This window comes from Prionailurus viverrinus, chromosome D1 (assembly GCF_022837055.1).
Source record: "Prionailurus viverrinus isolate Anna chromosome D1, UM_Priviv_1.0, whole genome shotgun sequence".
In the NCBI taxonomy this organism is placed as follows: Eukaryota; Metazoa; Chordata; class Mammalia; order Carnivora; family Felidae; genus Prionailurus; species Prionailurus viverrinus.
Window position 1 is genome coordinate 16,960,538 of NC_062570.1, and position 26,733 is coordinate 16,987,270.

The window sequence follows — 26,733 nt, forward strand, 5'->3', positions numbered from 1 at the left end:
ACAAGCCTTCTCTAGTGCTCGTGTCCTCACTGGAAAAGTGAGAAGGCGGACAAGGTGACCTCTGTGGTCCTGATGCTAAAGCTTTACAGAAAAAAGTATTTTCTGAGCGCTGGTCATTAAAAAAAAAAAAAAAAATCTAGAGTAACTCTGTAAGCTGGAATCACGGAACCAGAGGCATGTAAGGCCCCCTAACTTGGGACTTGGAGGCATGTACTTAGACAAGAAGTGACTTAGAAAGAGGACACTTGGGCCGAGAACTTCAAGGTCCAGTATCCTTAATGCAGATGAGGCACAAGGCCCAGAAAGAGGGAGGTTCTTGCTCAAGGTCACACAAGAGCACTTGCAGGGGTGGGGGGGGGAGAACTCCCTCCCTCCCCCAGGGAGAGGCCCGCTGGAACATAAGCAAAGAGTGGGGGAAGAAATTCCAGTTGCTAGGAGGCAAAGCTGATGGATAAAGAAACGTGGGGGACAGATTGTGTTTGGGATCTGGGTAGCATTAGGACCTGTTGCCATGGGAACGAGAAAGCGCCATAGGTTAAGTACAGAAGGGAGAGCTGGGTGCAAGGGTGGAGTGGGCTGCCTGTAGCCGTCTGCTCCCCTGTGGGAGACCACAAAAAGGCCGCGGTGGCTTCCACATCCAGCGAAAAACTGGTTGAGAGGTACAGCAGGTTACAGTGATTTGGGGCTCACCCATCTGCTTCGCTAGAAGCCTGTTTCCACCTTGAAGAGCATCCTGTTGACTCGTGGTTTGGGGGAAATCATCAGCATTTAAAACCTTACCCTGGGTCAGGCCACTTCCAGGGCCTGTCAGGGAGAAATCCCAAGGTTTGAGTCGATGTTTTTCCCACTCTTGGAAAATGCCCAGGAGAGATGCTCCCAGCACGGCCTCATCCCACGTGAGGAGTTTGACAGCAGGCACTGTGGTCTCAGCAAAGATGCGATAGACAGGCCTTGATTTTTCAGTGTCTGGAGCAGGGAGGCAGTTAGGAAAAACCCCAATAAAATACTCTTAAGTTCAGCTGGCGGAGGCTTCAGCTTCCAGAGTTCTAAAATCAGTGGCAGAAAGGGAAAAATCTAAATTGTACTAAGAGTTAAAAGACAAAACCAAAGGAGACAAGTCCCTGAGTGCTCCAAAAAAGCATTCTCTTTAAAGGGTTAAATCTGTTTTTAAGTCTTGAAAAAAAGCACCCTGGAGAACAAAACCTTCAGCATAAAAGCGGCTGTTTCTAGGTATTAATAGGGCAAGTCAGAGTCTCGTGTTCATCAAGGGCCAAGTCTTTTATTCCTCCACATCCAGGTACAGCCACTCTGCTCCAAGAGCAAACTGTTATACCCAGCCTCTACTGGAGACACCAGTTGTGGCTCATTCTAGGTCTGTACAAGACGCCCAAGTGTCAACAGTGCCCACGCCAGCAGTTAAATGGCAGACGGTGGAAATGTCTAGTAGATATGCTAATTTTCTTCGGTGTGAAGACGATGTTGAGGTTATGTGGGAGAATGTCCTTACTCTCAGGAGACGCATGCTGAAGTATTTAGAGGTGGTGAGGGCACCTCACCACTACATGTTTGGCCCCCAAGAACAAAGTATATGTAAACCAGCCTGGCAAAATGTTGATCGGTGAATACGGGTGAGGAGAGCATTCAAAACGTGCACTATTTCAGTTTTGTAGAGTTGGGAAGTTTAGACTGAAAAGTGGGCAACTTTTTCAAGAACTTGGAATTTACAGTCTGATGGTAGCAGTAAAACATGTGGTGACTAACAGGCTCACAGCTCTTCCTGGGTGCAGACCCTTCCCAAATCAAGATGCCGTCACTTACCAACTTCTTTCTCAAAGCTATTATTTATTCTGTACAAGGTTCCACTGTACATCAGACATTCTTCTACTCTTGCTTACACAGTAAACAAGTGCACACCAGCCCTTTGGCTCAGGTTCACAGGGCTTCCCTGGGGAAGGGGGTCAGGCCAGTTAAACTTGGGGCGTCTCTCTCTGATGCCTCCTGGGAGCATTGGAAAGCTTCAGGCTCCAAGGGGCACACGCTGGGCCCACCTGCGTGGATGCACAGAGCTCCGTGCCTTGGTGCCGGACGGCTTACTCTCCGGGACAGCACCGAGTTTTGTCCAGAACTACTCAGGGCAGAATCACGCCCGTGGGAAAAGAATCATACGGCTGAGGCAAGATGTCCCCAGACACCCAGGCTCCAGCTCCTGGGGTGGGACTGACGACCGATGCCAAGAGGGGCTGAGGGGTGGCATGGGCATCCCTGAGAAACTCGGTCCAAAGGGCCTATGTCTAGGAGGCTCTGAGAAGGGGTGGGGGCATGAAGGTCAGGAAGAAGAAGCACATTAAGAGGGAATAAATTAAAGGTGAGAGAAGTTCTAGGGATAAAGGGCTTGTGCTATCCTTCAAACAGCTGGGGAGTAGACCAGGGGTGGCTTAGAGGAAGTGGGCAGGAAAAACTTGATACGCTACCGTAAGAAATCTCCTTCCACCTACTCTCCTCTTCACCTCACTGCGATGTAAAACAAGCCAGGGGCTACGGGCACGACCCCCATCTGCCCCAGCGGGTTTGAACACGGCACTGGGGAAAAGGGAAGAGGCTGAGGGATATTTCAGGGAGGGGCAGTTACCCCCTGGTCCCCAAATGCTATAAGGCACAATTCTTGGAGGCAACTAGATTCCATCCAAAACATTAAAACAAAAACAAAAACAAAAACTTGTTAGATCCCGGGTCTACTGTGGCTGTACTTAGGGCCTGGCCGACGCCCACCTAGCACCACTGGGGGCTAGCATTAGAAAAGCTGTATTTGAAGAACTAAAAAAAAAAAAAAAAAAAAAAAAAAAGACCAGCATAACGTCCCAGCTGTGAAGAAGTGTGAAGGAGAGCATCTCCAGTCTGAAAGCTTTAGTTATTGTAATTAAAAAAAAAAAAAAAAAAAAAAAAAAAGTTGGGCTTTTAAAAACCAAAATCAGCTTTTTTAAAAGTCATCCCCTTGTCTGTCTCCCTGGAGATAGCAGCGTTAAGAGGGCTCTTGGCTCATGGGTGTTTTTCTTGCTTCTGGACTGGTGAGCAGGGTCCAGGCGAAGACAGGTGCCAGGCTCCAGCGCCGGGGCTCCCAGGCGGCGATCCTCCCAGCAGGCTCCAGAGGGCGCTGTCTTCTCGGGAGGAACGGGGGCTGGAAGGGCACCAAGAGGACGAGATCTTCTCCCCACAGACCGCTGTTGTTTATTACACACAGGAAAAAACCACAAGCTTAAAAACGCAAACAAGAGAAGCCGAGGGGACACTGTGCTGGCTCCGGGCTCTGTGTCCTGTCGATCTTCGTGCCGCGTATGGCTCAGGGGCTCCTGGCTCCTGGCTCCGCGCTCCAGACCCTGACCAGGCTGCAGCAACTCCTGCTCGGCAGCTTTAGTTTACTTTATTTTTCTCTTATTTGTCAGGATTTTTTTTTTTTTTTTGTCTTTAAAAAAAAAAAAAACTTAGGGTGTGGGGCCACCACAGGAAAGGGAGACAGGGATGTAGCTCCTTGCTGCTACATGCGGGAGGGTGGACTGGCCAATTCGTAGAAGAGCAAATAGGCGTCGCTGGTGCGCACTTGGCTGGAAGACATGGGTGTGACGCTGTGGAGAGAGCAGGGAAAAGTCAGGGCCCTGGTGAGTGGGCCACCGGACACAAACTGAGTGGCTGAGGGAGTCGTGAGGGCCCGCTGCTTCTCTCCCTACTGTGCCCCCAAAGCCAACCTCTCTCGTCTTCTAGAAATTCTGCAAATGGGCAGCAGACTCGTATATATCACACGGCCTTTTGGCTCTGACCTTTTGCAGTCAAGTGGAAGCCACACAGATGGGTGAGGTACAGGTGTCTGACAGCCAGGAACCCTGAGACCTCCGTCTCACCTGGAGTCATTGAAAGTGTGCCATTCGCCCGTCACTGGACTCCGGCAATAGGCTGTATAATGGCCGCCCATGGTGGTTCCAGAGTGATTGGACACAGCGTACAGGTTGTAAACAGCGTGGTCTGAGGAGGAAATACGAGGTTTCAGGCCCCCAGGGCATTCCTCTCCCACCTGGCCTGGCCTCTATTCCTGATTTTCAAAACTCACTCTTCAGCAGCTTCCTTCTACCTCTTGGCCTCCCATCTGGATTTTAGGCACCTGTACCTTGTTTCCGCCCTTCCAGCTCAGAATACTCACTGGTGTTTTCTGAGGCAAATTCTCTCAAGTCCAGGTCTCTTAGTGGGAAATTCACAAATGTTGTGAGCTTGCTGGTTCGTATCCTGGATTCTGAGAACCGCTTCAGATCTGGTGTTGATGTGAGTCAAGGACAGACAGGGTGGCAAGAGTAGTCACAGTAAAGGAGACTGGGTCCTAAGAGGGCGATGCGCTTCTCAGAAGCATTAGGGCAAACAGGGAAAGGAAAGTCTACCACGTTTCCTTTTTTCCTACTCTGTTCGCCCTCACTTAGGCCCCCAGTCACTCTTTGAAGGCAAGGCCCTGCCAAGGGGGACGTTTAAGGATACGGAGCACCAAGATCTTTGGGAACCTCTGGATGGAGAACTTCTTTATACATCGTTTTCTGGCTCGGCAGCGACAGCACGTCTGAAAGACACGACAAACAGAGCTACAGAGGACTTGGGAGAGAAGTTAACAGGCCGCGTCCCGCAACTCCTGGGCTCGATCTGCCGGTGACAGGTCTTTCCCAGAGAGGTCTCTTGTATGCGTGCTCTTGCTCTCGTGGAAGGGGGACTTACTGGCTTTTCATCGCCATCAAGCACATCCTCTTTGGTGAAGAGCCTCATGCAGTCCATTAAAGTTACCTCAGGATAACCTCGCTGGGAGAGACAAAAAGTCACAGGTCGATGACGTGCAAAGATAAGAGTGGGAGTTTCCAATGTGGGGCAACAGGGGCACATACCTTAGCGATGGGCAGGGAGAGGTCCCAGAAGGGATCAAAGACTGTAGAGCAGTAACCACAGTCAGTGCACGTCAGGGAGCTCTTTAGCTGCCCAACAAAAAGATCTGCAGAAGAGATGGGACAGCGAAGCTTAAACCCGGAGAAGGAGCACACGTCTTCTCTGGGCTGCGTCCCTTCTCAGCGCTCCTGACTCTGTCCGTGGGCCACTGGGCAGAAAGAGGGCTCCCTGGGAGGGTGGTTCTTAGGGCTTTTCATGCTCATTCTCTACTCAGGCAAAAGCAGTTGAGGGGGAGAGCAGGCATTCCTCCCATTCACGCACTTACCCCCGATCCGACTGTCTTCCCGTTCTAGGTACTTCCTCCACATCTGTCGCCCTTTCTCATCATCACTAGGAACCAGAGAGAGGGAGACAACTGGGTCAGAGCTCACGAGAAGTTTAAGGATCCATCGATCTAAATCCTTAATATTAAGAATTCTCTCCAAATTATTAACCCCAAAGTAGTCAGCAAAAAGATCACAAGTTCACGAAGGGTTTCTTTCCTATGGCATTCTCCTCTTACTTACGGAAGATGATCGAGGTTCTCAGGGTTGGACTTAGGCCTCACTGTTACCCGGTTCACCTCGTTGTGGAGCCCATCCAGAAGAAAGCGCAGAAACTCCTGAGCATCTTGCTGACTGAGTCCAAAGAAAAGAGAGTGAGCAACACCTCTCATTCTAAGAACCGACCTGCTGTGGCCGACTCCCACCCCGGAGAGGACATGTCTGCAAGGCTCTTACTTATAGCCAACGAAGCGCGGGGCGTATCTCTGGATCTGGGTCTTGAACTCAGATGGGCTCACCACATCATTGGGGGATGAAGTCCATATGGTCTGGATTAGTTTTGCAAACTCTACAGGAAGGAGAGGGTAGGGAGGGGGCACGGAGGGCAGGTGAGACATTTTCTGGAAGAAACTCCAACTAGAATCCCACCAAAAAGCAGCTAAAGGAAGAAAAACAGGACGGATACGTAGAAAACACATCTGCTGGAGTATGGTAGCGGAACGGAGAAAGTGTCCGCGGATGGGCTCCTCACCTTCCATGAGGGCTGTGTGGACACTGCTGCCGTGGCTGAGATCCCGCATGTAGAGCCTCTGGAGGCAGTAATCCCTCAGCTCCCGGGTGTTGCTCAGACACTGCAGAATGGAGTTCATGAAGCACTGCAAGAGATCATCAGACCATCAGCGGAGAGAGGCCCCTGTCATGCGTGTCTACTCACGCAGTACCAAAGGCCCTCTGGTTCATCTACTCCAGAAGCGAACCCTCCCACAGCCTCAAGTTCCTCTTTTCGCAAGTGAAAGGGGTGCAGTGAGGCAGATTCCCACTGCCGGCAGAGGTGGCGTAACTGGTTATTTACCGTAGAGACGTACAAACGGGTGTGGGTGAGCTGGGCAGAAGTGGGTGGGAAGTGATGGATGTCCTTCAGGAGAAGGATCCAGGAATGTAGCTGACAGTGAAGAGGGCAACTCCCCTTTAGCAGTGCTTCCTGCTCGGGGCGAAGAGTGAGGCAAAGCCCCGGCCACAAGGGCACATTTCAACGGGCCTAGAGGATGGGGAGTCAGCAGGAGCTGGGAGGGAACTCTGGTTAGGTGGTCCCAGGTGGGACAGGAGGGGGTGGCCTCAGGAAAGAAGTGGGCTGGGAAGAGCTCACCGTGTTCCCAAGGTTTCGAAGACCAGCCAGACCCTGGGCGCTCTTAGAATTCTGTAAGCAAAGAACACATGGCGTATGAGACTGAAGGCAGAGAGGCTGCGCCTGGGGTAGGCTCTCCCGGGCACTTTTCTGCCAGTCGGAGCCATGAGCATCAGGCACACACATTATTCTCTCTTCAACTTTAGACTATGTACGTGGTAAGAAAGAGGGCTGAAGGATGCCTGTCATTTTCAACAAACAGCAAAAATATTCTTCAGGGCTTTCTTTTGTTGAGATGTGTTCTCCACCCCCCCCCCCCACCCCCAATCTCTATATTACTCTTCATTCTCTGCCACACTGGAGGCTGGAGATTAGAATGAGAGACTAGGAACTTGTGTATTTGATTCCGGCTACAAGGAACTCCAGGTCCCAAATCCAGGCATTATCTCCAATGACCCACTTTTCTGCCCGTAGATGTCCAAAACATGAAGCAGCTGTCATAACAGGCACTTCAAGGAGGTCTTGAAATGCTCAATGACAAAACATCTGAAGCGAGTCGGATCTTCAGCTGGGGAAAACCGAAGTTGGCCTGCCATCCTGAACTGCCGGGAGACAGGTGGGATTCCTTCCAGCTGAGCTCAGCTCCTAAAGGCTGATTACAGCCTGGGAGAGTCCTCCCTGCCTGGCTCAGGTTTCAGCATCCTGACTGGTCACTGGCTGGGAACACTTCTGACGGCAGACTGTGGCCACACAGAGGTAAGCACCTGGCTGAAGGTGCCACTCTGGTTCTTGTCCTTGTTGTGGAGGCCGGTGAGGGGGTTGGAGCGAGGCAGCTGCTAGGCCGAGGACTGTATTGTTTGTCCAGCTCTCTTGGCTAATTCCGGCCCTACCTCCAAGGAGTCAGAAAACATTTGGTCTCAAAGGGTTAAAGACACAGTGCGCAGATGAGCCTGCCGCCCCCTCTCTCCGGGAGGGGACGCGGGAGCCGGCAACTCTGGAGCAACACTGACTGGGGCATGCGTGGGGCCAGCTCAACCCTGATCAGAACAGGAGCCTGAAATAACTCAGCTAAAATTACTCATGCTGTGTGCTGACAGCCTCTGAGGCTGTCAGCAGCTCAAAGCCCATGAGGTTGTCAGCTCAAGGGGGTGGGGAGAGGCAGGCTGAAGGAGGGCTTTTCTCAGGAACTGCCCTGCTGATCCCACAAGGAAGTGGATCCCTCCTTCCTAGTTACCAGGTCTAACACTAACAGGGAAGGAAATATACTCAGAAGAGAGACCTGGTTTCCACCTGCAGTTAGAGAGGAAAGCTTATTGGCAGCAGGTGGGCAGAAGCATCCTCGAACTCAGCCAGCACTAGACGTATATGGCCCCAAACACAAATTTAAATCTTACCTGACAGTCTAAACCCTGATGTTCCAGTATGAGGGCCACAACAGAGATAATTCCCTGGACAAAGACCTTATCAGCATTTTCAGGGAAGCCCGGGGAAGGACTCCCCGCTGCCCATTTGGGACTAAACGTTAAAGCCCGTCCACAAAAGGATACCCACTCTTCCCTCCCCCAACAGCCACTCTTACTCCTATTTTTGGCAGCGCTTTGTTAGTTCTTACCCCCTGTGCCTCAGACGACACCTGTCTAAAGGAGCTGTAGAAGCAAAACATTCTACCACTGGTGATCATGTCAAGGTCCATCAAGGTGGGCCCTCAGCGGAGACAGCAGTCACTCAGTACTAATGGGGGAGGGGCAATGGAAAACTGGAGGCACTTCCGTGGCCTTGACACTTTTAACTCTGACCCAGCACAGGGAGGGTCAAGAACACATCATCACCTGTGGTTACGGTTCTTGATCTAACCCTACCAATGGCCTAGCCGGTGCAGACATGGGGAAGGCTCCTTTAAGGTTTCGTTAGACCCTCTGTTAGTTTTCCTTTTCGTAGGGGGTGGGGGGTGGGTCGTGACTCTGTCTAAAATTTCCTGAGTGCAAAACGACTTGCCAATTTCTAAGCGCTCTGTGTAGAAGGCCGTTGGATAACAGGAGTCTGGGGGTGGGAGTGGAGGGGAGAGCAGGGCTGTTCTGTGCCCAGCCAGATATTCTTCTGCCATGAATAGGAAATCAGGAGCTCCGGGGAAAGTCAGCACTTTCCATTCCAGAGAGAACAAAATGTCCTAGGAGTGACCTTTCTTATGGGGAAAACAATCCTACCTCAGGGCTGACAGGGAGAGGCTGGACCGGGAGACCCCCCACCCAGCGAGAGCCTCTCACCCAGCGGGAGACAAGGAAAGGATTCCAGCTGCTAATGTGGAGCTCATATGCCAAGACCTGAGAAAGTCCGGATCAAGAACTTCCTCGAAATGAGCCATCAGCCAACCTAAGCTTGACTTAGTAGCAACCGCAGTTCTGAAAAGTAGACGCCACCTCCGCAGTTAGTAAACAGGCAGCATTCACCTTCCGCGAAGGGGCAGGGGGCTCAGCAAGAGCCCGCTCTGGGTTAATGGGGCGGAAACATCTGGGGATACAGAAGCACAGGCTTATGGGTCACATAAGCAAGGCTGATGGAGGTTTGTGTCTTCACACTCAAGACCCCGCTAAAGGGCTTTCCTGCTTACTTCACCTGTGCCACGAGTGTCAGCCATGAGTCCCGGCTGCAGCCAAGGAGCCTGGTATGGCCCTGGCACGGGGCAGGGCACGCACTGCCAACTCGTGGAGCTGGTGCCTGTTACATAAGATCTGTCAAGCTCTGGCCCCTTCTCCCTTCCCCAAGGGGGCAGTGCCCAGCTTCTAGCCCCAGCATTACCCGGGGGCGGGTGGTGGCTACTTCATCTGAGGGACCCAGTGCCCACTGAGCAGAACTGGGGACTGCCGAGAAGAAAAGGGAAGTTGCCCTCTTTCACCTGTCTGCGACTCCTCTGCCCTTCGCGGGGGTCAAAGGACCCCCGTTACCAACCCTTTGGGAGAGCGCCCTTTGGGATCAGTGAGGGGGAGGCGGCTCCTTTCCCACCAGCCTTTCTTGCCGGGTTTTGGTCTTGGAGGAGTCACACGCGCAGAGTCCAGCGTGCCGCCGGTTCCCTCACACAGCGAGAGCCAGTCAAGGTTACGCTTTCCCGCACCTGTCCTGAGAGGTGCCAGGAATTAAGAGCCCAGGGGCCACCTGGTGCCGGGGTCTCCAAGAGGGAGGGCAGGAGGGGGGCTCGGCCTGGGACCTCAACCAGGGGAGGGGGCCGCGAGTAAGCCTGAGATCACCTGGGGAGGGGGCATTCCTTGCCGGGAGAAACTGGGAAAGGAGGGGCGGGGGCTGGGAAGAATCGGTCCCCCAGGCCGGGGGCGCGCGCGGCAGATGGGGGCGGGGGGGGGTGGGCGTCCCGGGGAGGAGGCGGAACCCTAGGCCCTCGGCGTGGGGGTCCCGGAAAGGGGGCCCCGCGTACCTTGGCTTTGTTGAGCAGGAGCCCCACGAAGGTGGAGAGCAGCAGGGAGGGGGAGAGCGGGGAGCGCGGCCGCAGCTCCTTGGCGAGGGCGGGAAAGGGGGCGGCGGGGGGGTCCTCGGGCAGGGTCACGGTGTACGAGGTGCGCATGCTGGGGGGCAGGCGGCGGGCTCGGCCCCACGCCTAACGTTGGCAAAGGGGGCGCGGGGGAGGACCGCGCGGTGCCGCGGCCCGGACGCCAAGGCCGGCGAGGCCGCCACAGGACACAGTCTGCGGCGCCCGGCGGTAACCGCTCCGGCCGGCCGACCGCGCGCTCCTTCGCTTCAACCTCCCCGGTGCTCGCCGCCAACCGCCCCGACACCCGGCTCTCTCGCGCTCCGGCAGACTGGCGGCCCCGCCGGCGCCTCGGGCCCCACGACGTCAGCGCCGGGGGCGGGGCCGGGGCTCCAGCCCCGCCCCCGGCGCCGGCACGCGGCCCCCAGCGCGGCCCCGGCCCCGCTCGCCCCCGCGCCTCCCGCGGCTCGGCCCCCGGCCCGGACCGCCCCCAGCCGGCCGACCCCACGGGCCGCCTAGAACCCCCGTCCCGGGGAAGGGCTGAACGGGCTCCCGCGCCGGCCTCGGGGTCGGGGTTCTGGAGGACACGACCCCACAGGACCGTGTCAGCCGGGTGAGCTTCCCCCCAAGGCGGTTCACAGTTCCTGACTTCTGGGGGCCGCGGAGCCTTTGGCGAACCCCGTGAAAGCGCCGTTCTCCCCTGGGGGCGGGGGGATGCACTTATGCACAAACTTTTGCAAGGCGTTCGGGGCTGGGGGTACTCAGGCCTTCGTGGAGCCCAACACCCATACAAACCGCGAGGGTCGAAGGGCTCCCGGTTAGGAGGATGGATTTCCGCCTCGTCGGCGCTGAACTTTTTTACCCCCCAACCCCGCCCCAGTCCCACCTGGCCCATTATCAAGAGAGGCACTGCTCCTATTTTATAAAGTGCAATAGGTCACTGTCCCATTTGGCCCCAGGGAAGAACATTTTCTGGCTTCTTCTGTCCAGTTACCCAACTGCATCTCTCACCGAATCTCAAATTTTGATTTGTTTTGGGAGGTGGGAAGAAAGAACCACCACGTTGAGGAAGCAGGTGCTCAGCCCAGGTGGGTGGGGTGGTGAGTGTACTGCTCTGACCCTAAGGGCGCCAAGGCTTGAAGAGCAGAGGCCTCTGCGTTTTATTTCGATGCTCCACCCCCCACCTCCCCACCTATCAGGGACCCACACGGAATCTGCCTAGAGAAAGTATCTTGTTTGGAGCCTGCTGGCTATTTTTAGCCAGTATTTTTAGCGTTTAAAAATACTCCGAGAAGCAGCAGTGTGTGCTGTTACTCATCTGTGGCCTCCTTCTGTGCCTCTTGGCGTGCTCATCCCCACATGTACACGCGCACCGCACACACGACCACAGCCACATGGGAAATGTGCCCGGGACACATGAGTGGGCATGAGGCAGGAGTCACAGGGCATTTCACCTGATGGTGAGTGAGGGCACCAGTGTTAAGGGTGGTGAGCTCCACAGCCACTGTCTTCACTCGGTGACCAACACTGGACACACTGCCATGGCCTTTTCCTCCATGCTTCCCTCTTTCTAGGTGCACTCTTTCCAGCAAGTCCCACACAGTCTGCAACAATTCTTGCATTGGATCACAGCACGCTTCTGCCCCCAAACACCTAGAGCACCGGACTCTTGCCTCCAGTCCAGAAGCTGAGCTAGCTCTGCGAGGCTGTCCGTCCACAGGCTCCTTCCAACATCACCACCCTCCCTCTTCTCTGATCCCTGCTGCTAACCAACCTGCTCTTAGTTCTCTGCTTCGGCACTTGCCTTCTCTCACTTCAAGAGCAAAACTGCCACGGATTAAGTACTTATTAAATGCCAGGCACTGGCTAAGTGCTTTATATATGTTATCCTAGTTAACTTACATAATTAACACAACGCCGTAGGAACTATTACCTCTATTTTCTGGATGAAGGGCCTTAAGTCCTGAGAGGTCAAATGACGTGCCAGAACCACAAAGCTAATAAATGACAGTGTGGGGCTTTGAACCCCAGCCTGCCTTACGGCAAAACCCATGCTTTTAACAACTACCAGGAGACTCTGGAATGTCCTTCCTGCTCTCTGCCAATTACCTGCTTGTAAATTCTGCTCAAAACTTGTGTTTTCCACAAAGCCCTCTCCAAAGAGTTCCACCCAGCTCAGAACGCCCCATTACTGCATACCCTCTGTCTACTGGTGTTCGGTTTACATAGTACTAATTTATCTTAATATGTTTATCTTTGATTTATAAGTGTCTCCAAAGCTTCTGTAAATGGTCTTCGAGTGTGTGTTGATTGTGCCATCACAATGAAACTCCCTCAGGGGCAGGACTGTGGGTGCTCTTAGTGGGTGCTTAATAAATGGTGTTGATCTCATCTGTAAAGTGGGGGCCAGGATTCTTGGGTATCCTGGAAGTCCACTGAGCCTCACAGGGTGGGGTGAGTCTGGATTTGCATGTTGAATAAGCATGCTGTGGTAAGTGCTGTCTAACAGGTGCTTACCCACGGGAACATTTGGCTTCTCGCCCCATGACTTAGTCCAGTGATGTGAGTACTACCTCCCCCCCCCCCCCGGGATTCTGTTAGCACATTTTCTCCCTCTTTCCTGGGATGTAGAAGGTTAAGGGCCCAGAAGGGGAAAGCTACCTGGATGGGAGCTCTTTGAGAAGCCTGGGGTGAGGGGAAAGATTTCACACAGGGTCCGGTCTTGTCAGGCAGGTCTGACTGCTGCAGGACACAACCAGCAAAGAACTGTGGCTCATTTCTCAACTGGCCAACCCCCCCCATGACATGCTTTCTCCTCAGTGCCATTTCTTGAAGTGGGATGGGCAATCTGGGATCTGAATCTGGCTCTGGCTGCATTACTCTCTGCCTCCTGAATGGGGCTCATTCCGGCAGCTCGAGACTGCCATTTCTCAGAAGCCTGTGCGTGGCCTGTCTTCCCTGTAGGTTAAGAAATGTTCTTCACCTCAAATCTTTTTTGGCATGGATGGAGTAGAAATAAATTAGAGTCAGGGTTACCTCTGTGAGGGCAGGACTGAGAGTATCCTGCTTCCTCAGATCTTAGGGGCAGCTTGGTTCAGGGTTTGGAAACACTGAAGCAGGCCTGCTCCCCGCAAAGCAAGCACCTTTTATTACTGTCACAAATGGAGAGACTGGTGGCCTGACTGATTGAACCAGTAGGGGCTCAGAGTCCTTCATGGGGGTTGGACTTTCAGCCCACAAATGCCCCTGGGGAAGGAGGGCGCTCTGCTTGCCTGAATCACTCAGACCCCAGGAGGCCAAAAGCTCTGTACTCCCTTGAGCCCCTGGGCAATCTGGCCTGAACCAGCTGGATTCCAGAGGCCCACACATTTCCCTCTCTCGCTTATATTTCTGTGTGGGTGCCAGTTTTACGTATCCATTGAGGTGACAGGGTGCAGGGGGCCACGTGTGCAGCTCTGGGCCCTGAACATGATGTTCATTTCTATAGCTGATGGTCAGTGGAGCGGCTCCCCCATGGGCATGGAACATTTTGCCAGGCTTGGATTAACTTCTACATTGCTGAGCCCCACCCCAGCACCACATGAACTCATGAAGGCGTCCTGGAGTGGGGGTGGAGGAGGAGGCGGGGAGGATGATGCTGGGCCCTGATTGAGAAATTGAACCTGGGTAAGGCAGCACTGGGGCCACCAGCCAGCTGACAGTCCATAGCCAGTGTTCCAGGGATGGAGATGGTCAGTACCTTGCTGACTCTAAACGCAAACCCCAAACTGACTCTCCTTTCTTTCTCAGCAGTTAGCACTGGTCCTGGCCAAGGGATCCTCCTGCTTAAGGTCTCCTCTGAGTGACCTTCCCATGCTGTCAACACAGATTCAAGCCCTTAGGAAGTTCAGCTTCCTCAGGGTGGCTGAGTGGGCGAGGGCAGCTCCAGGGTCTTGGGCTGCTAAGCTGGACAAACGAGACAGTGGGGATGCAGTTCAGCGTGGCTGAGTAAACAGAGGGAGAAGGCAGGGGAGGAGAGAGGAAGGTCACACTTCTCCGCTTCTCATCCAGGACTTCTAGGGCAGTCCCTGCTGTCTTCAACTTGTTCTCTTTGGAGTAACCCCTGCTCACTGCATGGCAGCAGTCAAGTTCAAAGTCCCACCCAAGAGAAAAATCACATGACCTCTGCTTATATAATCTCTCTGTCACTGAACAGCTGGGAACCCAAGTCTTTGGGAGATGAGTCAGCAGCCCCGGTGACAAAGAGGACCCAGGTAGTCTAGGTTCCTGGACCTTTTGCTCCTAGCAACAGGTTTCAGAGCAGAGGGCAAGGGTCTGGAAGAGGCTGCATGGGGAGAATAGGTGGGGCAGGCTCTGAGCCTCCCTCCCTGGCTCTGTATCTGAGCGGCAGGTACTTGGCATGATGACTGCGCTCTGGAGGGCCCTGGGCCAACCGTAGTTTTCTTAGAGGAGAGGGTGGCCTGGGCAGGGCGGGGTGAAGGCAGGGCTGAGGCTGGCAGGCAGAATGCCAGGGAGCAGTTGGAGGGGTGGGGCGGGGGAGGATTAGGATGGATTGTAGGGGTTAAAGCGCAGCCCTGGCAGGGCTCAGTGGGAACAGCTTGTCCTTCCATAGGCCCAGGGAACAGGAGAGGTGGGGCGGAGGGGGCTATAACCGGTTGGGTGCTTGGGCTCCTGGCTTTCTGCAGGGCCAACCCACCTGGCCTGGCTTGGAGTCCCCACAGACAATGGGTGGGGGTGGTAGTGAAAGCTTTTTTTTTTTTTTTTTTTCTTTTTGCCAGTTTTGAGCTATCATGTCCCTCCCCTCCAATCTGTCTGCATTTTAAACAGAAGGTGGAGCCTGGGGCAGCCCTTGTTATCCTAGGCTGAGGTGCACCCTGGCGGACTGGTGTTTTGTTGGTGCTTATGCAAGCATGGTGGGAGGCGGGGGGGGGGGGGGGGCGTTCAGGATTCATGTATCCCTTCCACCAGTCCCTTACTTGTGCTCAGCTGAGTCTGTGAAATTCTAAGTTCATGTTGGCTGTTACTATTAATGAGGGAAATGAGTCTGGTTAGAACTCTTCTACACCCTGGTGGGGGGCCTGCTTTTGACCTCCCTTTATGAATGTCAGCTAGTTCAAGTCAGCTACCCTGAGAGCCCCTCGGGGTCAGGCCTGCCCCAGGGGACCCCAGAGGAGTCCCATCACACTGGGCCCTGCCACTTCCTCACCTTTGTTCCTCCCAAGGGTGGTCCCCTCCCGCCCCATTCTACTCAGCTGTCAAGTGCCCCTGTCCTATCATGCTCTTCCATAGCATTTTATAGGTTTCAGATTCCTTCACATCCACTGTTTGCTCTGAGCCTCACGCCCGCCCCGTGAGGTGGGCAGGGCAGGCATGACCAATCCCTTTTATGGATGAGGAAACAGAGCTCAGATGAGAGGTGTCTAAGGTTAAAGAAGCAACTGTTCTTTCCAGCCTCAGACGACCCCTCCCTTTCCCACCACCTATGACACCTAACAACACCTGGGGCTGCCTCCTGTCACAGCTGTTCTAAGAACTTATTTCCCCAAGTTGTGAATGCGCTGAGGGCAGGGACCATGGCTTGCATCTGTCTTGCCTCCCAAAGCACCTAGAAGGGTACAAGGAGGACTAATTTTATTGCGTGCCTACTCGGTGCCATGCAACCTTTGATTTCTCACAATGATCTATGAGGTGGGAACGACGAACACTCGTTTCATAGAGGTTCAGGTTCAGACATTAAGGAACTTCTCTAAGGTCGCACTGTCAGTAAGCTGAGCACCATAAATGAATGAATGAGAAGTCGAGATCCCCAACTGGAGATCTGAAAAGACACTGCACCTGCTTTTAGAAAGAAGTGGTCCAGGCCCCCTGAGCAGGGCTGTTCGCACCTCAGGAGATGGGAGTCAGCAACAGGAAGTGAGGCTGAGAGTGGTGAGGAGGGGGTGTGAGGCTAAATCGGACCTTACACCAATGACCCATTAGGAGCCTTTCCCGTTGGTAGTGTCTTCTTGAGTGTGAGCTGAGGGTGAGACACTAGCTCAATCGTAGGCGGTTACTGGCTACTTAAGTGTGCTGGGAATTGTTTCTGGATGGGAAGTGAGGGATGTTAGGGGGGCTGAGTTTGCCCCGGGGCAGTCTCAAAACTCCCTTCATCTGGCCCTGGAGGTGGAGGAGGGGCTGAGGTGTCCCCTGTGGGAGAGGTGGAGGGCAGCAGACTCCTGGGGGGTTTGAGGTGTGCCGGTGTAGGAAGGAGGCAGAGTCCCAACAGAGTTTGACGCCCAGTAGAGGAGACCTGGCTGGGGGGGGGGGGGGGTCTGCAGTGTAGTCTGTGGAGAGGAGGTTTGCAGACCTCAGGCTGCTGACAGATTACCCGGAGTGCTTGTAAAAAGGGCAGAGTCCCAGGCATATCCCTAGGGAGTTTGATTCAGGGGCTCTGGGTGGGGCCCAGGCCCCTGAATTATTAAGCCCTGCAGGTGATTCTGGTGCAGGCGGTCTGCAGACCTTACTTGGAAGAGCACTGCATACCATAGAGAACCCTTCTGAGCAAAGGGAGGAACCTCTCAGAGGCCTTTAGGGCCCAAGCCCCTCCATCGAGAGCTGCTTTCTGATTGCCCCTGAGATGAGCCACCCCAGACATGCCCAAGGAGTCATGCTCCAGTCCAGCCACACATCCCTCGGAGAGCTCGTATTTCTCCCAGGCCAGCGCTGTTGCCCCTCACTTCTCTTTCACACTAGCCCTCCAAGATGGCCACTCCTGCCTTGTCAGGTTCTGAATGTGCCGGCAGGCACCAACTTTTGTGTCTCCCATGGCACTTCACAGACAGCCCATAAGGGCCAAGACTGTCTCATCAAAGTTGTCCTCTCAAGACCTTTAGTTATGACAGGCTTAACGGTCTATGATCCAAAGTTCTGCCCCTATTTTGCACCCCTGCTCCATCTGTCTGGACAAGCCCACTAAGCAGCATTTATTTCTTGCTGTGGCACAGCTATTATTTCCAAAAGGCACCTGTCCTAGAAGTAGGGGACTGGTACGTAAGGTGATGAAGGAAACCCAGCACCCAGCTCTCCTGACCATTTACTTGTCCATCTGTCTATCTGTCCATCCGTCCATCCATCCATCCACCCACCTACCCACCCACCCACCCACCCACCCACCCAACCACCCAACACCCAAACACCCATCCACACATCCAGCAGGTTAGCTGAGCTCTGTGTGGTGCTAGGCGCATGGGGAGAGATCTGGAGGTGGGATTTCTTTCTCATCCTCTGAGAGCTGGCCACTTTACGGGTACGCTAATAACTAAAGAAAAGGCAGAGAGGTGACCCAGAGAGGTGTGTTCAGGGATTAGATGCAAGCCAGCCCTCCTCTTCCCTCATTCTAGCCTAGGCAGGACAGGAATATAGACGTATGGGATTGTCTCACGCCCTAGACAAAAATTTCTCCACCGTTTTCTCCCAAGATACAGGATGAGCACTGCCGTCCAGACACCCTGGTCCTGAGTCAGGACCAGTGTCAATCAGAGGGGAGCCGCGCTCCCCCTGATGTCTTATGCCAACGTTAAGCCACGTCCCCAGGCTGAGCAAGAGGAGAGATGCAACCAGAGCAGGGAGGCCTCTCTTACCACAAGGAACACTGGCGGTTTGGGGGCCTCAGCACTCAGTCCAGGATGGTGCAGGGCCTGCAGGGGACACTGGCATGTTGGGTGGTGAGGTGGCGGGTGAGAATTGCAGTGTATGTGGGGGTAGCTGACCATTTCCGAGAGTACTGCTGGATCGTCGTTGAGTGCATGCGTCCTGCAATGGGTGTCCTAGGGAGAGTGGGAAAGTCCCTGAGCAAGGCACCGAGCTACAAGGGTACCAGACCTGCCGAGATGACGTCTCTGGCTTGGGCTGCAGGAGTAGCTGTCATGAGGTTTAGGAAGAAAACCTCTGCCTTCAGTCATCAGTCAGATGGGGAGTCCTTCCCTTAATCTGGCTCTTCTACATCATTCGCTCCCTCCCCAGCCCACCGACGGGTCCCCACGGGGCAAACTCACCATGGTGTCTCGCCCTGGGGAGCTGGAGCGGCTGGACCCAGGGGCCTGGCCCTTACTCTTCTCCCACAGAGTGTAACGGCCAGTGGGTCGGTAGGTGGGGCTGAGGACTTCAGGGACTCGAGAGGAAGGGGCCTGGGTGGGCACCTGAGGGGCGCTGCCCTTTCGACCATAGTTCTCCAGGTAGTCTGTCAGGTACTCTGAGCGGCTGGCTGCCTGATAGAGCCCCTGCAGGGCGCACAGCTCCTTGCGCGTGCGGGCCAGCATGGGGCTGCGGCCCAGGTTCCCAGGGTCTATCCGATAGCTATCTGAGGTCCGGAGGCTGGAGAAATCCCGGGCCAGGTCTGATTGACTGTTGGACTTCTTCTGGGTCAAGGTTATACCCTGGTCCCGGGCAGTCCCGGGCAGGTAGCTGAGGGAGTTGTTGGTCACTCCATAAGGGAATCCACTGCCCCCGCTGAGTCCATTCCCTGAAGGCCGCTCAGTGCCTCGAGTCTGGCTCTCTGCCCGCTTACCACCCCCGATGATGTCGGGTCTCAGCAGGGGGCGGCCCCTGTCATAGTCCAGGATGGAAGAGGGGCCGTAGGTACGGGGACGGGTGAGGAAGCTGGTTGGGGGGCCTGGCTTAAAGGCGAGCTTCTCCTTCTCCAGGAAGGAGGCAGCCAGGTTGGCCCCATAGGAAGAGGGAGTGTAGGTGCCATAGCCTGATTTGGCATAAGGGGCATCTGTGTAGCGGGCCGATTCTGTGTAGCGCTTCAGGGTGGAGGAGAGCTGGGACATCCTTCAGGGCGGCACTCAGTGGGGACTGGGAGCCTCATGGGCTGAAAGACAAGGAAAGCAGTTGTCAGAGGGCCCTGCCAGGTTTCAGGCTGCCCCGTACCTGCTCTTCATCCCCAGCTGGCCACAGCCAGAGACCACACTGTCCGTGTCCGCAAGAGGCTGGCCCGCTGTTAAGAAATACCCCCGTGCGTGTGCGTACACACACATGCCTGCGGGTTTGCGTACAGGTTTGCACGCCCCCATGTAGTCACGCCTGAGGGAGAGCACAAGACGCCAGCTGGCTTTGATAAACCGTACAGGGCCATCGATCTCAGCACGTCCTGGCCGCTCCGGGTGCTCCCTGGCAATGACCCAGACTTGAGAGTGGGAACTGCCCTGCCTCACAGGCCTCCAGTTGACTCACAGTATTCCAACCCAGATCTCCTCTGCTTTCAGGGGGTGCGACCGCCCTCAACCCCTGGATTGAAAATACGGGACATTTTAAGAATTAAGACTGCTTCCCTCCCTTCCTGCTTAAAGGAGGGGCAGGAATCCTTTTGGAATCCTACATTATCTGAGCTGGAGTGGCCCGAGGATCACTTGGCCAGATCCCTGGTGAGGAGAAGGAGGCTCATGAGAGGAAGTAATGGGGGCTAGGGAGGCAGTGGTGAGTGAGCATGTGGCAGAAAGGGGACTTGACCCCAGTCTCCAGATCCAATCCCACAGTTCTTCCCTGGACATGGTCACTTGCTGTGGTGGGGAATCCTCGTGTGATGGAAACTGCCCTCTTCACGGATCTAACTCTTCTGTTCGAGGTGGAATTAAGGTCCTGTGGCCTCCAGGGGTTCCTCTACCAACATCCAACCCAGCCGCCTCAAGGGTGATGACTTGTGCACAGGGGGCCCCCTAGAGGCTAAAATCCTTCACTACAGGCAGTGCTCTAGTGGCTGCGTGCCGTTTTTTGCAGCTGGGGTGGGTCTGGCGAAGGCACCCAGAACTCTCTGAATTGAGGGGTTGTAAAACCAGGATTGGAATCCAGGCCTTTTGGGTTTCTAGACCAGTGTTCTTCTTGCTGTACCTTGATTCACCACCCTCCCCCCATCAAGTTTAGGCTCACTTGGGGACCACCAGAGTCCCTTCATCACCCTAAGGGCACAGGCTTTATCTACAATGGAGCTGAGGGGCAAAGGTGCTTTGGAGAGGGGAACCATTAAGGTCAGGCCCCTTTCCTTGAGGACTTCAGGGGCTCTTGTGGGACTCCTGGGTTGGCGGTGGTGGTGGTGGGGGGTTGGCGCAGAGCCCTTCAGGAACCTCAGAGTAGTGGTGCAGGGCTGGTTTTGACTTGCCCAGCGACTGACTAGCTGGGTGATTTTGCACTATTCATTTAACTTGTCCGAGCCCCAATCTCCTCACCTGTACCGGGAGTATAATCATCATCATTATGCTTCCTATCTCACAGGGTTGTTGTGAGGAATAAATGAGATAATAACACGTGAAAGCCCTCGACTATGACAGTGGTTATTATCTCTTCCCCTGGCCCCTACCAGGCCCTGGGCTCCTCCTTCGTAGGCCTATAATAATGTCAGGGCCGGCCGTCTCCTGGCCTGGCCGGCCTCTGACCTCAGCCCTGGGCGCCAGGCTTCCCCTGCATCCCTCAGTGAGATGTGCGGATGAGCAGGCAGCGGGCAGAATCTAGCCGTTCAGCAGACACCGGCTCGGGCAGCCCACAGCCTGCCCTAGGCTGGCAGCCCAGCCCATTTGGGCAGAGAGGAGCTGATGCCAAGCCCTAAATGCTGTTGGCTTGGCAGAGAGCCCTAGAAACTCAGTCCATGCAAGGCGTGGGATAGGTGCAGGGGTGGGAGATCAGCAGGTGGCAACCTCCGTATGGATCCCAGAACAGAACTTGTAGACCCTGCCAGAGATCTGCAGCAGTTTTCGGTCTGGGCTGTCTCCGAAAGGCCTGCTCCGCAGTTACTGGGTATGCTTCTCCCACCTGGCCTGGGGACCCCTGTCTTCTCTTGCATGCCCTTGCCCACTGTGCTTCCACCTCTAGCACGGCTTCCGCTCTTTTCTAGGAGAAAGTACCTGGAGGAGGACCTTGTGTCCGGTCGGAGGGGGACCACAGGTCTCCTTCCATCTGCTTAGTCTCTGGGGTGCTGAGAGGAAGAACATGAAGGCTGAGGGAGGCCAGGGGGAGACACAGACAGAGCCACCGGGGGCAGGGGCGTGGGACTAGTCCTGCTCTATTTCACTTTGGAGAACTCCATCAATAATTCAAAGTCAAAGAGACTCCAGGTCTCAGGAACTGGGCTCTGGGACACCAGGCGGCCAATCAGATACAACCTCCTCCCCACCCCCAAGGGCATGAGCTCATGCCTCCTCCCCATGGCTCTCACTCCCCCTCCTCCACACTAAGGCTCCCAGGGAATTGGTATTCTGCAGGCAGTGCCCCAAACTCGTGACCTCTCCTGGCCCTGCTAATGACGCAGAAGTGCTGGGGCCAAACAAAGTACAGGGCACAGAGACAGCCAGTCCTGGGAAGGCCCACGAATATTCCTTGGGAAGGGATGGGGCTAGAGGTGGAGTCACACCTTCTGGCCCGTAGAGTCCCAGGAGGGCTCCTAAATCCCGCTCTCCTGTCTGCTCCCATCTGGCAGGCAAGTGACAGACCTCCCCCTTGCCAAGGCAGCCCTGGGGGGTCATACCATCACTAACAGCTCCCTGGAAGCTGACTCTCAGTGCTGACATCTGGCTTATAGTTCCCCTGTCTGGGGAGAGGCTCCCTTTTGGGGCTGAGGCCTTGAGCATGCCTGTCCCCTTCCCTAACCCCTAGTTTCATCCTTGAGAAAAGTGTCAACACTTTCCAGGTGAGCAGACAGCTTGGGTTGGTGCCCCTTGGCATTACCTGGCACGGCTGTCCCTGGAGACTGCAGAGTTCACCACGGGTGGGAGAGCAGGCTGGGCCCTGGCTGTAGCCTTGCTGCGCAAGACAGGGACAGGACGGGCACTCACATGGCTTCGAGTCTCCTTGTTGCCACAGGAACGGGCTGGACTGAATGGCCCTTTCATGGGGCAGTGGGAGGCCAGCCGATTGGCTGGGATTCCCCCGTCTCCCTCTCTGCCCGGCGTGGGGCCCCCGCTGCCCGTCTCCTTCTGCTGTTTACCCAGAGCTGGCAAGTATAGGCATGTGGCTCTAGGCAACTCCTCCCCAGGTGCCCGCCACCTCGGACAGCGGGGGCCCTCCACCTGCCAAGCTCCTCCTCCACTCCCATCTTCGCAGGGGCGCCTCCACTCTTCCCTGCTCTGTCAGAGTTCCCCCTCACTTTGCTGTCCCCCCCCCCCCCCCCACTTTGGAGGCGCCTCTGCCTTCATTCCTCTGCCCAGAGCACTCAGCTTCCTGAAGGGACATGCGGTGCCTGGTGCTCTCCTGAGTGAACTTCATACCGAGCGTCCTCAAAGTCTCAGTGCGGATTTAGGCTTGGATTCTTTCGGAGAAAGAATGTAAACTTGCAAACATCATTTGAAGGCTTAAATGATTTATGTTACATTGAAATGACCATTTTTGCTCAAAAGTCAAAAAACCGACAAGAAATTAACTAATGAAACTTTGAAGTGTGTAGCACTCATATTTCTGAAGTTACTGCAGTTTGGAGCTGCACTAAGGCTCTGGGACACCCTGTATTAACCTGCTTAATTCTCACGATCACCCTACGGAGCGGGTGCTGTTATTCTGCCCACTTGCAGATGAGGAAACCAGCATTGGTGGAAGTGATGTGGATTTCCCCAAGGTCACACTGTGAGCAGTGGCAGAGCTGGACTGGGGACCTGTGCTCTGTCCCCTAACAGCCCCCCCCCCCGAAGCCCCCCGCCCTGTCACTTCACACTTCCCTGGCCTCTCCCTGAGCTGCACAGGGTAGGACCTGCGGCATGGGGTCTGGGGTGGGGGAATGCAAGCATCCACTGTCTAGGCAACAGCGTGGCGGGTACAGACTCCCGCAGGAGCGGCCCTTCGAGTTTCCACGGCCGGCAAATGAGAGCGAAGCCAAGTGCAACCTGAGCGCCAGTACAATTCTGATCGGCCAAGAGATGGTCCAGGAGGCCTCCATTTCACCTGCGGTGCCAAGCTCCCAAGTGTCCCCTGGCCGGCCTGGGCCCTTGGCCCCAGGCCTGCTTATGGACATGACCCCCAGCCTCCTACCCTCGCTGCAGCTTGGCCCACTCCCCAGTGTACCCAGGCTGGATGAGTCAGGGGTTAAAATGAGCCCTGTCTCCCTGGGGCAGCCAACCCCCTTGCGTCAGCCACTGTCATTTCCTGTTGCTCACGTGAAGGGCTCCCCAACCTGCCCAGCCAGGGGAGGGACTTGTTCCCCAGGAATCCCAGGCACTCCTGGCCCCCGGGGTAGGGGATGGGTAATGCCCCACATCCCAGAAGGCTTCATGACCCCTCTCTGCCCAGATCCACTCTGCTTTCTGGCGTGAAGGCATGCCAGCTTCTGTGCCCTTGCCATTGCCTGGATAGAAAGCCCCTAGCTGAGTTTCCGAGGCGTGCCTCCACAGAGTTCAGTCCTTCCCTCCTACCCAGGTGTCCAGGACAGGTGAGTGGAGAGTCCCGCCAGGTGCCTGGGAACCTCCACAGTGGTGACCTCAGAGCTTCCCAAAGCCACTTGCTAACACCATTGGAATGAGGCACTGCTGATGTGCTGACCTTGAAAGGTAAAGAGGGCTGAGAGAGGGGTCCTGTCTCCCTTCAGCTACACTCTCTGACCCTTAACTGCTATCTGCTTGGGCACTGTCTGGGCACAAGCATCAGCTCCTAGGTTGAGGGATGCTCTGGGAGATGTGGTGAATGCAGATAGGGTGGAGGACCGGGGTGGGGGCCATTTGCGCCTGCGTGTTCCAGGAGCTCTGTGTATACCTCTCGGTCCCCAGCAGCCTCAGTGTGTCCCCTCGCCTCCAGCCTGTCACTGGTAGCTCTGTCTGTCCAAGGCTTGCACTCAGGGACCCACCAGTTTAGTGCCTAATCCCCTTGCATGCCTTGGCTGAGGGTCACTCAAGGGAATTTGGGTCTGTCTCAGTCTCTTTTGCTCCTAGTAGTTGCCCAAGGGCTGGGAGAAGGGTGAAGGGGTGAGAGAGATTGGAGATTAGGGCAAGAATCCTGACTGGTGGAGAAGGGGGTGGGCCCAGGGTAGTATGTCTATAGTATGCTTCTTGATTTAGGGTTTGGAGGGGGTAGGCATCTCTACACTTCCAAGAAAAGGCAAAGGAGTGGGCCCTCAGGCGGTATCGGTATCCTTAAATTCTCTTTCCGAATCACCGCTCTCGGGAGCTCTCCTGGTGCCCCCTCCCTAGGGGAGAGGCCCAGTCTCCCTGCTTTTCCTCCAGGGCTTATCTTTTTTCTGTTCCTGCTGCCTCCTCTGCCTCTGCCTGCCTCCTCTGAGCCTTCGCCTTCAGTCTTGCCCACAGCACCTTCCAGGCCCTGTTGGACAGCCTATCACATGCTCCTCCCAAACACCCAGGGCTCTCTGGACAGCAGCCCCGCAAAGCTCACATACTACAGGGGCAGCTACTGACCTGTGTCCGGGGGCACTGGACAGGATCTGGGGGCTTCTCCTTCCCCAGCAAGGCAGGGAGAGCAGTGGAGAGCCGGGAGGCTGGAGTCTGACTGGGGCTGGGTAATCCGGAGCTCAGGTTACCGACTCCGATATATATAGTATCTTATCTGACCTCACAGAGATGGCTAGCTCAACTCACTTGCATTCCAAGCCCAGGGAGAATTAAAGGGGCAGAGGCAGGCCCTCCCTCGAGGTGCTGCCCTTATGGGCCAGGGCCAGGCAAGGAGATCCTGCGAGGGCTCTCTGAAGGAGGGGGCATTTTGAAATGGACAGAAGGGGGACCCAGGGGAAACAGAACTGGAAAGAGGGCAGGGGGATGGTGGGGGTGGGAGGAATAGAGGCAAGAATATGGAGAAGGAGGTGTCGGTCACAGAATGAGAGGAGAGGATGAAGCCTCAGTGCTAGTCCCAATCCTCCCTTTCGAGGTGGAGTAGCTCCAGAGGTCCAGGGCGTACGGGTAGTGGGAGGCAGGGGGGACCTGCTCTCAGGTATTCAGTCCAAACTCTTACAATGGACTTCTAGGCCTGGGCTTATATTCCAGCTCATTCCTTTTTTTTTTTTTTTTTTATAGGCTCTGACACTGTGGGCAAGGCACGTTAAGCTGTCTGAACCTTAGGGCATTAATCTGTAAATCAGGAGTAAAAAGGATAGTAACGCTATACCTCCCAATTTTAAGAATTAAATAGAATAACATCAGTTTCCCTGGCCTATGGTTAAGAGTTCAATAAACGATAATAATGATCATGCTGAATACTTCCACTTATTATTATAGTTAGTGGCGGTATGTGTAGGAGCACCTACCAGGGAAACCTTCTTAGGGAGAGCAGGGCCTCGGGGCTACCCATTGGGAGTGCTCTGTTCTAATGCCAGACGACAGCCCCATGGGTTTCTGAGCTGGTCCGCGTCCCATAAATGGCGTGGGCAAACGACTCTTGCGATATTCCCAGATGTCCAGCCCATCCAGCCGAGAAGGGCCAGGCCTGTTTCGGCTCCCTCCCCCTTTGCCTAGAAAAATAGAGCAAGTGCAGCTGTCCCCAGGCTACCAGGAGAAAGCTGCTCTGGGGTGGCTCCACTCTACCTGTAGGAGTGCTCAGGATTCCAAGGCCACAGAGCTGGGCTGGGCAGGCTCACAGGAGGAAGGAGCAGGACTCTTAACCTCTTGGGCCTTGGTGCTCTTGTGTGCTCCCGGTCCGTGGCTCCTGTTTCCCGATGGCTCTCCCTGAGGACTGGGAGTACCCAGCACTCCACCCTGTCTCAGCAGAGGCTACTGACTCAGCTTGGGTCCTGGTGATGCACTTCAGAGGACGCCCTCGTCCCTGGCCCTCATTCCAGTCCTCATTCCGACTCCAGTTTGGTACGCATCTACAGTATTCAAAGGAGTGGGGGATGCCCCAACCCCAGCCCAACCAGCTCTCCTTTTCTCCACTCTCCGGGGTTGGGCTTGGGGGACCTTCTTATGCCGGTGCCTTGGGGAGGTGAACATCACCACGATCTCCAGTGCAGCCCCATTCTAGAAGGCAGGTCAGGAGGTAGGTGTTCATTCCTCAGAGGACAGCTAAAATGGGTTGGTCAGGGCTTCTCTTGATTGTTAAGTAGAAGTTACTCGCCTTGGAGCTCCGCGTGCCTGCTTCTGTTTTGGGATTGGTGAGAATTTCAAAGATGCCTCTTTCTGGTTTGGGATTGGTGGAAAATCTCCCCTTCCACTTAACTGCTGCCCTGCCCCCACCCTCACCCCTTCGGGCGAACTGAACGGAGACAGCCCCCAGGAGCTGAAACAGGGTGGAGTAAGTGAACTGGATGTACACGTGGGGAGGGGGGTTGTCAGTGTCCAGGCGTCACTCAGGCCGTGTACCACACAGGGCACAGAGACCTGGACCTGCCCAAGCGGCATTTCCTGAGAACACACTGATCAGCACACAGATGGCTCTTCCTGGCACCCCGGGTCTGTCAGCTGGCAGGTTCCCCCCTCCCACAACTGGCACCCACAGCTGGAGCTCCTCCACACAGCTGGCGCTCGCCCTACATTTCTGGTGCCCGTTCTACCCAGGCTGTCGTTGACACCTCACTTTCTGAGCCTCCAACGGCACTGACCTCCGCATCCCTCTTCCCCAGTCTGCGACAGGTGGCACGTACCTGCCTCTTCTCCGAGGATGGACGAGTCGAGCCGGGCACAAGCATGGAGCTGCGGGTGAGTCCCGGCTGGTACTGGCGCGGCGCAGTGAGCAGCAGCTGACGCAGAGGGCTCCCTGGCCTCGGCTCCTGCCCGCCTCTCCCCCACCTC

General features: G+C 55.3%; 1 protein-coding gene across 5 annotated transcripts; it reads right to left on the minus strand.

The window, feature by feature from the left end:
- Positions 1–1,822: 1,822 nt before the first annotated feature.
- USP2 (ubiquitin specific peptidase 2) lies at positions 1,823–26,733 on the minus strand. 5 transcript variants are annotated; one of them, XM_047823946.1, is made up of 14 exons: positions 26,586–26,673; positions 18,085–18,902; positions 17,671–17,856; positions 6,598–6,648; positions 5,983–6,106; positions 5,688–5,799; positions 5,475–5,585; positions 5,234–5,298; positions 4,911–5,014; positions 4,747–4,827; positions 4,516–4,594; positions 4,190–4,297; positions 3,894–4,014; positions 1,823–3,620 (listed from the first exon to the last, which is right to left on the minus strand). In XM_047823946.1, exons 2-14 carry the CDS (start codon positions 18,859–18,861, stop codon positions 3,533–3,535), a joined length of 2,007 nt encoding a protein of 668 aa, XP_047679902.1. In that variant the 5' UTR covers positions 18,862–18,902; positions 26,586–26,673; the 3' UTR covers positions 1,823–3,532. The 5 variants fall into 5 exon arrangements, with proteins under 5 accessions (XP_047679902.1, XP_047679903.1, XP_047679905.1 ...); XM_047823947.1 differs by lacking the exon at positions 17,671–17,856; XM_047823949.1 differs by lacking the exons at positions 17,671–17,856; positions 18,085–18,902 and having other exon boundaries at positions 26,586–26,733.

Coding starts and splice junctions, on each gene's coding strand:
- USP2 (XM_047823946.1), bottom strand. CDS start 18,861: ATGTCCCAGCTCTCCTCCACCCTGAAGCGCTACACAGAATCGGCCCGC. Junction 5,015..5,233: donor GGAAGACAGTCGGATCGGGG/GTAAGTGCGTGA, acceptor TCTCTTCTGCAG/ATCTTTTTGTTGGGCAGCTA. Junction 4,828..4,910: donor TCTCCCTGCCCATCGCTAAG/GTATGTGCCCCT, acceptor TGTCTCTCCCAG/CGAGGTTATCCTGAGGTAAC.